The sequence below is a fragment of the Cucumis melo genome, chromosome 7, assembly GCF_025177605.1.
Source record: "Cucumis melo cultivar AY chromosome 7, USDA_Cmelo_AY_1.0, whole genome shotgun sequence".
NCBI lineage: Eukaryota > Viridiplantae > Streptophyta > Magnoliopsida > Cucurbitales > Cucurbitaceae > Cucumis > Cucumis melo.
The window spans coordinates 14,566,384-14,579,543 of record NC_066863.1 but is presented as its reverse complement, the minus strand read 5'-3'; the positions used below and the strand labels follow the sequence as shown (position 1 = coordinate 14,579,543).

At 36.2% G+C, this 13,160-nt stretch overlaps 1 protein-coding gene across 5 annotated transcripts in view; it reads left to right on the top strand.

Annotated features, from left to right (window-relative positions):
* LOC103495739 (uncharacterized) overlaps positions 1 to 7,078 on the top strand; it is a 40,570-nt gene extending 33,492 nt beyond the window's left edge. For 3 of the 5 annotated variants that reach the window (XM_008457382.2, XM_051087939.1, XM_051087940.1), the window contains 2 exons: positions 5,705 to 5,854; positions 6,750 to 7,078. In XM_008457382.2, coding sequence (XP_008455604.2) covers positions 5,705 to 5,852 — 148 coding nt within the window. In that variant the 3' untranslated portion in view covers positions 5,853 to 5,854; positions 6,750 to 7,078. Of the gene's footprint in view, positions 1 to 1,978; positions 2,106 to 5,704; positions 5,855 to 6,691 lie in introns of those variants that run through there. The other 2 variants (XR_007822619.1, XM_017046298.2) reach the window with 2 other exon arrangements.
* Positions 7,079 to 13,160: the final 6,082 nt, after the last annotated feature.

Sequence of the window (13,160 nt, the reverse complement as noted above, 5' to 3'; positions counted from 1 at the left end):
TTTATTCTTTTAATTAGGCTTGTGTTGCCTATAAATTCTCCCCTTTTGTACCTTTATGATTCATCAGAAAATAATAAGAACAAAAATATTGTGGTTTTTCTCTCGGTACTCGGGTTTCCACGTAAATCTGTGAGTTCTGTCTCTACTTTCAGTATGGTATCAGAGTAGGACATTGAAAAAATCCTAGACAACACTACTAGTGATGGAAATCAAACAGAGGGGACAATCGTCGTTCAATGCCATGGACGAATGGTTCCGCCCACCTTCAGACAACGTCGACCAATGCAATCCCGTCAATTCTGCCATTGTTCGTGCTGCCAAACACCTCCCACGCACCACCGCCAAAGCTACATGTGCCTGCCCATCCTGCTCAAACAATGCTGACTATCCCTTCTATGCAACCCTCTTCTTCATCCGTGGCCTAAACTGCTCCCCACGCGGTTTCATGTATTGCCACCTAATTTCGGTCAGCCACCACCGCTTCTGTAGTGAAATCTGTATGCCCTGCCACCCACTGACTTTAGTTATTATCCCGATGTTAGGAAATCCTCAAATTCACTCAACATTTGAGGTTGGTGAATCTTTGGCACATTCCAAGTCTAACGTGCAAGTTTCCTCTTCTTCTTTAGGAATAGCTCAAGAGCAACTGGAAGGGTTTTGACAACAGATTGCAGCAATTGAGGGTACATTAAGGATGACATTCCACACTCTTGTACCGATGTATTATGAGAATTTGGTAATCTCGTTCCTCACTTTATCCTCTTCTTATGTGACTAATACAGTGACAGTCTACAGAATATATTCAGGAGAAAAGTTGAACTATTTCTCATGGTATCGACAGGAAAAATGATCCTTGAAGGACGACATAAATTTGGTTTTTTGATGGGGAAATTACCTCATCCTCCACCGGGCGACCTATAGGAGCGGTACTAAAAGAGAAAGGACTCTCTTCTTTGATTCATATTGATCAACAGTACGAGATCTTAAATTGGCAAGCCATTACTGTATACTGCAACAACAAAAAATATTTGGGACACGACCTAGGCATTTTGATGCCTCTCTACTCCAAGTGTCAAAATGCCTCTCAGCTTTATACTTTGTGGAAACAGGTCCACGAATACAGACAGGGGCGATGGATGTGACATTTTACTTTAACAAACTCTCTTATTTGGTAGGAAGTGGATCTGTGCAGGGAAATTGTTTGAAATTGTCCTAGTGATGGTATACAACACTCGAGGATTGAGGAAATTGAGAAAATCTAACTTTCTTGCCGGTCTCGACTCAAAGATTGATATTGTACGAGGGCGTATATTGAGCTAGAGAGTTATTCTCTCTCTAATGGAATTTTATTCTAAAGTCGGTCTTGAGGAAGATCGTACAAGTGCCATGAGTATTTGGCCTACCCTCGTTGTTGATTCCGCTGTCTTTAGTGTAAAGATCCCTGATCATGATAGAGAAAACAATAGTGGAAAACCTATCCTCGTTTGTGAACACTTCAAGAAACAGTGGCATACTAAGGAGTAGTGTTGGAAATTGCAAGGTCGTCCCCTTGGGAGGTAATAGACGATCTTCCACTGACAAACAAAATACAGGACGAGCCTATGTTAGTGAGACTGCTAGTCCAACCACACTTGGAGCTATTGTCCAGTCAGGTATATATACCTCAGTTCTTTAGTCTCATTAGTATTGATGGTAAGAATCCTTAGATCCTGGACTTTGGTGCCACATATCATTTAACCGATTCCTCTTAACAGTTTTTGTGTCTTACATTTCGTGTGTTGGGAATGAGAAGATAAGAATTGCTGATGGCTCCTTGGCTTCCAAGGCCAGGAAAGGGCAAATTTCTCATTTTAATGGGTTCTCATTACACAATGTGTTGCACGTGTCACGAATTTCATATAATCTTCTGTCAATTAGCAAGATTACTCGTGAGTTAAACTGCAAAGCAACATTCTTACCTGATTCCGTTTCTTTTCAGGACTTGAGCTGGGGGAAGATGATCGGCATGCTCAGCACACTAGGGGACTTTATTTGCTTGATGATGATGCCTCTACTAGTAGCATTTCTAGGACGAGTCTTTTATTTTCCTACTTCTTTTGAAACAGGTTTTATGTTGTTTGTTAGAATTAGTGGGCTTAGCCCATTGGGAGATTTGCCCAAAATATTTTTTCCTTTTTTTTTATCTCTTTGTACTTTTCTATTTATTCCCTCCTGTACCTATTGTATTATTATAAGAAAATAATAAAAAGAAAAATATTGTGGTTTTTCTCTCGATACTAGGGTTTCCACGTAAATTTGTGTAGTTCTTTGTCTCTACTTTCAATAGTGTCATTTCTATTTGGGCCACCCCAACTTTAAATATGTGAAATACCTATTTCCTCATCTATTTTCTAAAGTTGATGTTTCTTCTTTATCTTATGATGTGAGCATACAAGCTAAACAACATCGAGTCTCATTTCCCTCGCAACCCTATAAGCCAACCCGACCTTTTACTCTTGTCCATAGTGATATTTGAGGACCATCTAAGGTCACTACCTTCTCTGGGAAGTGATGGTTTGTAACATTTATTAATGAAAATAGTCGTCTTATGTGGGTTCTCTTGTTCTTCGACAAATCCGAAGTTACCTCCACGTTTCGGGACTTTTATCACACCATAGAAACGCAATTTAATACAAAGATTGCAATTCTATAGAGTGATAATGGTCGTGAGTTTCAAAACCACTCTCTTAATGAGTTCTTATCCTCTAAAGGAATTGTTCACAAAAATTCCTTTGCTTACACCCTCTAACAAATTGGGGTTGCTGAACGAAAAAAATCGTCGCCTTTTGGAAGTTGCTCGTTCCCTTTGTTGTCCACTTGTCTTCTTTCCTACCTCTAGGGTGATGCCATTCTCACTGTCGCTCATCTCATCAACTGCATGCCTTTTCGTGTCCTTCATGGTCAGCCAAACTAAATTCACTTCTCGGGCTCAAGCTTGCATGTTTGTTGGGTATCCTCTACACCAACGAGGCTATAAATGCTTCTATCCATCTTCATGTAAGTACTTCGTTATCATGGATGTCACATTTATTGAATATCGTTTTTTCTCTCTATTAGCCTACTTTAAGGGGAGAGTGTGAGTGAAAAGTCTAACTATATGCTTCCCTTAGCTATGGGGGTTATCTTATCTGACCCTAGCTCTCAGAGTAGAGTTCTACTCACAAATCAAGTTCCCTAAAAACTTATTATAAGAGGAATCTCAGTTAAGTTTCCTATTGTTCAAATGGCTCCAGTCTAGGGCTTTGAACCAATAAGAGATCAAGGTATGACTAATTCCATTAACTCATATAGTCATAACAGAATGAGTGAAAATGATAGATTTGAGACGAATTCAACTTACTCATATATCAAGTAAGGCAGGTGAGAATGACGGGTCCAAGATAGATGTCTTAGAAGATATGGGTGAGCTGGACAGTATTGATTGGTCATTACAGATAGAGAGGACAAGATTGATGAGAATGAGGTTATTGCTGAACATACTAAAAATGAAATTAAGTTGGACCATTTAGGAAATACCAATAGGTATGATCCATATCTTGATCTTCCTATTTCACTAAGGAAAGGTACTAAGTCTTGTATAAAGCACTCCATATCTAATTATGTGTCATATGAGAATCTCTCACTATAGTTCAGAGCTTTTACTGCCAGTCTTGACTCTATCACAATACCTAAAAATATCCACCTCACCTTAGAGTGTCTGGAGTGGAAAGTTGCTGTCATGGAAGAATTGAGAGCCCAGGAAAAGAACAAAACTTGGGATCTCTGCACGCTCAAGGGACTCAAGACTGTTGGATGCAAATGGGTGTTTACGCTGAAGTATAGAGCAGATGGTACAATTGACAGACATAAAACTAGGCTAGTTGCAAATGGGTTCACTTAGACTTATGGGATTGACTATTTTGAGACTTTTTCTCCTGTCGCAAATTTGAAGACTATTAGAGTTTTGCTGTCTATTACAGTAAATAAAGATTGGTCATTATATCAACTTGATGTTAAGAATGCATTCTTGAATGGGGATCTAAAAGAGGAAGTGTACATGAATCCGCCTCCGGGATTTGAAGCTTAATTTAATAATCAGGTTTGCAAGCTTTGGAAGTCGTTATTGGGCTGAAACAATTACCAAGAGCGTGGTTTGGTCGATTTGCCACTTTCATCAAGTCTCACGGGTATAATCAGGGCCACTCAAATCACACCTTGTTCACCAAAGTCTTCAAGGCAGGAAAAATTGCAGTATTGATTGAGTTTGAAATCAAGGACTTGGGAAATTTGAAGTACTTTCTCAGGATGGAGATTGGTAGATCCAAAGAAGGCATGTTAGTGTCCCAAAGAAAGTACACCATTAATTTATTAGCTGAGACAAGTATGCTTGGATGTCGCCTATTGATACGCCCATTGAGTTCAATGCCAGTCTCGGAAATTTAGGTGACAAGGTTCCGGTTGATAAAGAAAAATATCAGCACCTGGTGGGAAAGATGATTTACTTATTTCACATTAGGCCATACATCTCTTATGCTGTGAGCACTGTCAGTCAGTTCATGTAGGCATCTTATGATAGAAGCAATTAACAAGATTTAGAGGTATTGAAATGAAACTGCTGATAAAGTTCTGAATTTCAGCAAGACCGGCAGAAGATGTGTTGAAGCTTATATTGGTTTTGACGGGGTTGGATCTATTGTTGATAGAAAGTCTACCTTAGGCGTATTTTTGTGTGGGGCAATCTTGTTACTTGGAGAAGTGAGAAGCAAGGAGTTGTGGCTAGAAACAGCACTGAAGCCGAATATAGAGCTATGAGTTTGGGGATCTAGGAGGAGATCTGGCTCCGGAACAACATTGATCTTTGTCAAGACTATGAAGTGCCTATGAAGCTATTCTGCGACAACAAGGCAGCCATTAGCATTGCCAATAACCCGATCTAAAATGATAGCACTAAACATGTGGAGATTGATAGACAATTTATCAAAGAGAATCTTGATGATGGTAGCACTTGCATTCCTTACATACCTTCGAGCTAACAGATTGCTGACATTCTCACAAAGGTCTTTAGACAAAATTTTTATTTGTGTTAACAAGTTGGGTTTTATGACATTTACATCTCAATTTGAGAGGGAGTTTTAGTATTAATGGGCTTAGATCATGGTGAAAGTCCATCGGTAGTTAAGATTTACTTTGCCCTAATTTTTTATACTTTTAAGTAGGCTTGTGTGGCCTATAAATTCCTCTCTTTTGTACCTTTATGATTCATCAAAAATTAAAAAGAACAAAGATAGTGTGGTTTTTCTCCTGGTACTCGGATTTTCACGTAAATTTGTGTGTTATTTGTCTCTACTTTCAATAGTATCAAAGCAAGGGATCCTGTTTTCAATCTATTTAATGTTATTTCCTTCCCACAAATGATGAGTTTTGGATATAATAATATTCAATCTGTTTCTTATTAAAAAGAAAAAAATTAACTTCATCCATTATTTTGTTTTTGGGTCAGTGATTTAACATATCTTTTAAAATATCTATACATGTCCATTACTGTTAATGAAATGGTAGGTGGATGGAATAGTACTAGTACCTACTAGTGATATTTTCTCAATGCCTTCAGTAGGTTCTTTCTTATCACTAACTTAATAATTGTTAGTAATTTCTTGTATTTTAATTCTAATCTTCACTATTTCAGATATGAGCATCCTCTCTTGATAGAAGGAAGAGAGAAAAGTGAATGGGTCCTTCCAATCACCGTGCATGCACCTCCCTCTAGCGCTGCAACTGCTCAGAACCGAAATGATAGGCCTTTCTCTTTGGAGCCCTTGTGGATGCACAGCTGATGGTAATTCACCATGTTTGTTATTTACTCCAAAAGTAGTATGACTTAACGTTTTTCTTGGTTTGTATCTCGCCCAGTTACAAGAAAAGAACGGTTAATTGATTCCTACTAGATATTGTTTGGCTGCCCTCCAAATACCTCCATAATGTGCCATCTTTATCTTTCTTCAATCTTACGATGGATTTCTTTTAGCAATTGCAAATATAACTGTTGAAGTTGGGGTTGTTTGACTTCGCACTATAAAAAGGAAAAGATGAGTGTATTGAAACCATAGATACGCAAACAATTCTAATGACTAGGCTGCAGTTTCGTCGTAATAAGTGTGACAGAACAATAATATTTGTCTAGTTGAAGTAGGATTCCTAACTCATTAGTGATTAGTGATTAGTGAAGTGATATGAATATCGCCACAAGGGCTTCAAAATAGATGTGTTAAACGCACTCTACTCCCTTAACTGAAGTGCATCTCAAGCTTCATATCAAGGCACACTCAATAAATGAAACAATAGTTCAAACTAATTAAGTGGAACTTCATTCTTGTGGTTGCAAGTGGCCAAAAACTGAATTGCATTCTTCAAATTTGGATTTAGAACCATGTAATTTTCAGTTTTTTGGGTAATTTGAATGCAACTCCATCTTGAAGTCCTTGTGGCATGATCAATATGCTTTATTGTTAGCTTCACGTCCTTGAAAACACGGCATGTGAGGACCAAGGGTTGAAGGGGTTTGTCTAATAGTTATTAATGATGTCAATAGCCTTCAAATTTGATCTTTCGGATTGGGGACTTCTTTGTAGCTACTTTCTGGGTTCCTCACACCCTTGTTTTTGTTTTTTGACAGGCTGTACTTTCAGATGATTGTGAGATTCTAATTTGAACTCCTAATGTGCATCATGCAGGGGTCCATCGATGGCTTGCTGCCAGGATTCTTTACAAGAAACTGATGTCCAGCAAATGCAAATGTCAGACAGAAGCACATGAAGAAGATGGCGACAATGAGTATAGACCATTGACGCTGCAGGTTGGCTGATACATATTACCATATGCTTCAAAGTGTTTTCCTCAAGTTGTGCTAAAATTGTGTTCTTGGGTTCTCTCCAATTCGAAATGTGAATCTGTTTCTGGTTTTTACTTTTAAAATGCAATAGAAACTCCCAACATTCTTTTGGAACACTTGGATGTGATTAAATTCTTTATATATACTAGTACGATGCCCGTGATATTTCAAGTCCTTTTCTATATGACGATCCGCCACATTCATTTTTGAATTATTATTTTTTTTAGATTCTCTTCGCAAATTTATGCAAAGATAATTGAGAAGTAAAAAATTGCTAAAATAATAGAATGAGTATAAGGAAGGTAGATTAATTAATATAGAAGAAAAAATATAAAGAAAAAAAACATAACTTCAAAATAAAGAAAAAGAATGTTTTTGAAAAAAAAATAACTTCGAAATAAAGAAAAAGGATGTTTTTGATATATACATAGTAATTAATTGTAGGAGTGGGAATTATAATTAGTTTTCGAACTCTTCATATTATAAACTAAAAATTTCTACTACAAATTAACGGATATTGAAAATTAGAAAAAAAAAACTAATGGCAGAATGTGAGGATGTCGAGATTTTTGCTTTGAAAAGTTTAATGAGTTATGTAAAATATAATATTTAAGAAAGTTGAGGTTGTAATTAATAAAAAATTTCTTAAATTATAACAAAACTTTTCTTTAAAAGTAGGTTATTTTGTTTTTAAAATATATCAGAAATATAGTAGCGAGAAGTAGAGTATCGGTTAAAAGAAAAGGAAAACCTTAAAAAACATATTTTTAGTTGCGAAGTACTTAAGTCTATAGCATAATGTGCTTGTCATTTTTTAGTACAAAAAAAGAACCAAGTCAATAATGAAAATATTATAACCATATTAATGGTCTCAAAGACTCAAGAATAATCTTCTAGCCAAATTCATTCCACAAACAATTGCTAGCATGAGTGAGAAGAGGTACATAATTATTAAAAACTCTTGGAGTCCAACGAAAATTCTTAACAATATTTTGTTTGTCTATCAGTCATACAAAGTAGAATTTGCATAGGAAACTGTGTAGATGAAAGAATAAAAGAAAATGTCTTTATATATTCTTTAAATCAAAAAAATAAAATTTGATAGAAATTGAGTTGTGTGCAAAAGAAATCAAAAGAATACAAGTTTCAGAAAATGTAGTGAAGGAGACTTCTTCTTCTATAGGAACAAGAATAATATTGCAAAACTACTAAAATTCCAAAAGTTTTAAAACCAATGCAATTATAATTAAAGGTAAAGTCATAAATTCTAGAGTGGTTTTCCTTTTAGAAATAAATAGATAAAAAAACATTTTATATTCTACATTCTTCACATTTGATTACATTTAATGTTAATTAATGATTAGAAATCATTTTTATTTATAAAACTCAAATAAAAGGTAAATGATATTAGAAAAAAAAAACTAAAAAGAATTGCAACAAATGACAAAATTAACCATCAAATTAATTATGAAAATGGTTACAAAGGAAGGGTAAAATAAGGAGAAAAAGTTTCTCAACATAGGAGCTTTTATATATAGGAAGCTTTTATATATAGTATAGATCCATATACAGACATTATTAAATTCTTTCTTTGATTAAATGTGACAAGACATGTGTTACAAACAAATAATTCGGTGAGTTTATAAAACCTAAATTAGGTAAATAAAACATAAGTAGTTATGTGCAAACTAGAGAAAAATTCATATACAATCAGATAAAATGATTTAGGAGGAAAATTTGCTCTAAATTAAATTCATTTTTTTAGATTTGCATCGGCAACTGCAAGTAGAAGATCGGATTAAAAAATTGATGTGCTAGTTCGATGTGTACAATCACTAGAATATATGTAGTCAAGTTATAATATAGTAAAATTTTCACCCCTTATAGACTACTTTCTCTAAGCCTAAAAGACGGTATGAAACCCTTGTAGCGATGCAATTTCATCATTGAATTCATCATTTGCATAAATTACAGGAATTTCCAATTTGTGCGATGAAGGCAACGAAAAGATGTTTGCCTTAAATTTGGATAAATTGCTTATGTTGCATATATACTGATTAGATATAAATCATAGATTAAGTATTTGAATCGAGAGAGGCGAGCAAATATGGCGAAAGTGTCGAGAGGACACTCACTTTAATTCTGAAGTTAATACATGATTTATATGAACTTGAACTATTGATAGACAATACCTTGCGATTAATTTATTAAATACTCTTTCATGACCCTGTTGCATGAGTTGACAATTCACTACATCCCATTGCCATGTTCATCTTGTACCGCCAATAACACCTTATTGTATATAGTTAGGACAACAAAGACGTACGGAAAAACAAAGAAGTGGAGAGCATTAGACGAGATGAAGAGCGTGTCAAGGCATCCAACCAGGCATCAAGCTTCAATCCGATATCCCTTCCTTCTTTGTTGATGGTCGCCTCAAGAAGAAAGGCGACAAAAAACAACTTGAAATTTTTTTGGACATCTTGAAGCAACTTCATAATAACCTCCTGTTTGTTGATGCATTAGAGCAAATGCCTTTGTATGTGAAGTTCTTGAAAGATATTCTTGTGAAGAAACAAAGGATAAATTATTATGATATTGTAGCTTTAATGTAGGCAATAAGCGATGTCTTCAAGAATGAGGTATCGGAGAAGATGATAGACCCTGGAAGCTTCATTGTACCATGCTCAATAAGTAGCATGGATCTTGGTCGCGCACTATGCGACTTAGGACAAACATCAACCTGATCTCTCTTTCTATCTTCAAGAAATTAAGGATAGGGGAGACTCAACATACAAAAATGGTGTTCTAATTTGCTAATGATCCATTGTGCGACCTGAGGGAAAAATTGAAGATGTATTGGTTAAGGTGGAAAAATTATTGTTCATCGCAGACTTTGTCATTCTAGACTACGAAGCTGATCGACAGGTTCCAATCATTTTAGGGCGGCTATTTTCAATAGTTCGTGCCCTCATAGATGTCCACGAAGGGGAACTTACTTTGCAATTGAATGGCCAAGAAATAACCTTCTATGTTGTTAACAGGATGAATATCCCCTCTGATGTTGAAAACTACAACGCGATTGAATCCCTTGGGTGAGATTATTGTGAAGAAGAAGTGTTCGCCGAATTGTTCACCTTTGAAGAATTCTTCTTTGAAAATGAAGACCTTGAAGACAAATTTTAGAAGTCCATGTCGTGTCTGACGTGAGGAAGTTTGAGCCTCTTGAATTACAAATCAAAGGAAATAGAAAAAATAAGCCATAAGTTGAAGAGCCACCATAATTAGAGCTTGAGCTACAGTCTAACCACTTGAAGTATGCATATTTGGGGGAGAATGATACTCTACCCGTCATCATCTCTGCCTAATTAAATGTCGTAGAAGGATGCTATTGACTATGCTGAAACACCACAAGAAGGTGATAGGATGGACCCTGGTTGACGTTGAAGGAATAAATCCATCCAGCATGCATAAGATCAGGTTGGAAGGAGGGCAAGCGGTACCATCCAAAATTAGAGGCGATTAAATCCCACGGTGAAAGAAGTTATGAACATGGAAATTATCAAATGGCTTGATGCGGTGGTAATGTAACCAATCGTAGATAATGAGTGTGTTAGCCTAGTCTAATACGTTCTAAAGAAAGACGGGATAATTGTTGTGATAAATGAAGACATTGAATTGATTCCAACACGAATAGTTACTAGGTGACGAAATTGTATGGACTATTGCAAGCTGAATGCGGCTACCAAGAAGGATTACTTTTCCTTGCCTTTTATTAACTAGATGTTGGACACGTTTGCGGTAAAGAAATATTATGGCTATTCTGGCTACGACCATATCAGAATTGCACTCGAAGACCAACACAAAACTACGTTTACATGTTTTATGGAACGTTTGCATTTCGCAATATGCCATTTGGCCTATGCAATGCGCCAGGGACATTTCAAAGGTGTGTGATGGATATATTCTTAGACTTCCTAGAGACATCAGTTGAGATTTTTATTGATGATTTCTCTTTTTTTGGGGATTCCTTCAAAGAATGTTTGAACAGTTTGGAAGAAGTGTTGAAGAGATGCGAAGAGACACAACTCGCTTCGAATTAGAAGAAGTGTCACTTCATGGTAACTGAGGGAATTTTGCTTGGGCACAAGATCTCCCAAGCGGGACTAGAAGTGGATCCTGCAAAGATTGACGTGGTGAGTAAGTTGCCACTGCCTTCTAATTTGAAGTCACTGAAAAGTTTTTTGGGACATGTTGGGTTCTATTGTAGATTAATTAAAGGCTTTTCCTAGATCGCCAAACCTTTGAGAAACCTATTAGGTGCAGATCAACCCTATATTTTTTATGAGAAATTTTACCAGGCATTTTAGACTTTGAAAGACGTGTTGACCTCAATGCCCATCCTCATTACCCTTGATTGGTTGCATCCCTTTGAAATAATGTGTGACGCGAGTAATGTGGTGGTAGGGGTTATGCTTGGTCAAAAGAAAGACAAGTGATCCACCTAATATACTAAGCGAGCAGAACTCTAAATTAAAGTGAAAAGAATTATATAACTATAGAGAAAGAGTTACTGGTGATAGTATTTGCGATTAAAAAGTACAGAAGCTACATTGTTGGTTCCAAAGTCACGATACACTCTGATCATTCTGCAGTAAGATATTTGATGGAAGAGAAAAATGCCAAGCCGAAGTTAATAAGATAGATTTTGTTGCATCAAGAGTTTGACTTGGAGATTGTAGGCCACAAATGTACCGAGAATTAAGTGGTGGATCACTTATCGCATCTAAGCAACGAGCATTTTCAACGTGAGAAGAAGGAGATTACCGACTACTTACCTGATGATCAATTATTCCGTGTTGAAGAGAGAAAACCTTGGTAGCAAACATAATCAATTATTTGGTATGTAAAACATGACTGCAAGATAATAGCTAGCAGAGAAAAAGATTGTTTCATGAATGCAAATTCTATAGATGTGATGGACCCTTCCTATACAAATTGGGGCCATACCAAATACTAAGAAGATATGTTCCTGAATATGAAACAAAGGAGATATTCGTCAAGTGTCATGAAACACCGTATGAAGGACACTTTGGTGCGCAAAAAACAATTGCAAAGGTCTTGCAGAGTGGTTATTTCTGGCTCACTCTCTTTTAAGATGTGATGAACTTTATGGTCAATTATGACTGGTGCCAAAGGATAGGAAATATGTCTCATCGCAACGAAATGCCACAACTACCAATCTTGGAGATTGAGCTCTTTGATGTTTGGGAAATTCATGTCATGGGGCTATCACCACAATCTGATGGCCATATTTACATCTTATTAGTTGTCGACTATGTCTCAATATGGGTTGAAGCCATCTCTTATGGAAAGAACGATGCGATGACAATTAGCAAAATTATGAAAAATAACATCTTCTCGCGATTTTGGGACACATAGAACCCTTATTAGAGATGAAGGTTCTCACTTCATCAATCACATCATTATTAAATTGCTCGAGAAGTACAATATCAACCACAAAGTTGCCACTGTCTACAATCCTCAAACAAATGGTTAGGCAGAAGTATCCAACAAAGATAAGAAAATATCTTAGAAAAAGTGGTAAATTCATCTGACAAGGACTAGGTTGATCACCTGGATTCGACATTATGAGTTTATCGCACTATGTACAAGACACCAATTGGGATGTCCCCTTACACGTTAGTCTTTTAGAAGGCCTACCATTTACCATTTTAGTTGGAGCACAAGGCATTGTGGGCGTGCAAAAAGTTGAACTTGATAGAAATAAGACATGCGTAGCAGAAATAAGAAATCGATAATTTACCCTAATTACACCTAGGGTTTAATTAGAAATTTGCAGCTTCAGAATATAAACGACTACTCCTCTCAAGAACTTGAATAGACCACCACTAGTAACCACCAATAATCCTTCGAACGAAGAACCGGGTTGTAAGATTTGATTGGATGAAGGAATCGAGCTAGCGATTTGAGAGAGAGATGAAATTTGAAAGGTATGATTCTTCTTTTCTCTCTCTTTTTTTTTTTTGGTGAGAGAGAGAGGTGAAGATTTTTATTTTTAATAAAAGAGAAATAAGGAAAATTTTTATAAAAAATTCCAAAAGTTTTTGAAACTGAATTTTCAAAATTATTTTATAAAGAAATTACATGCAAAATGTATGTAATTACTTTACCATAGCTCAACACCTCATAAAGCACTTACTCTTAGTGGGCTTAATGTCATCACCATGAG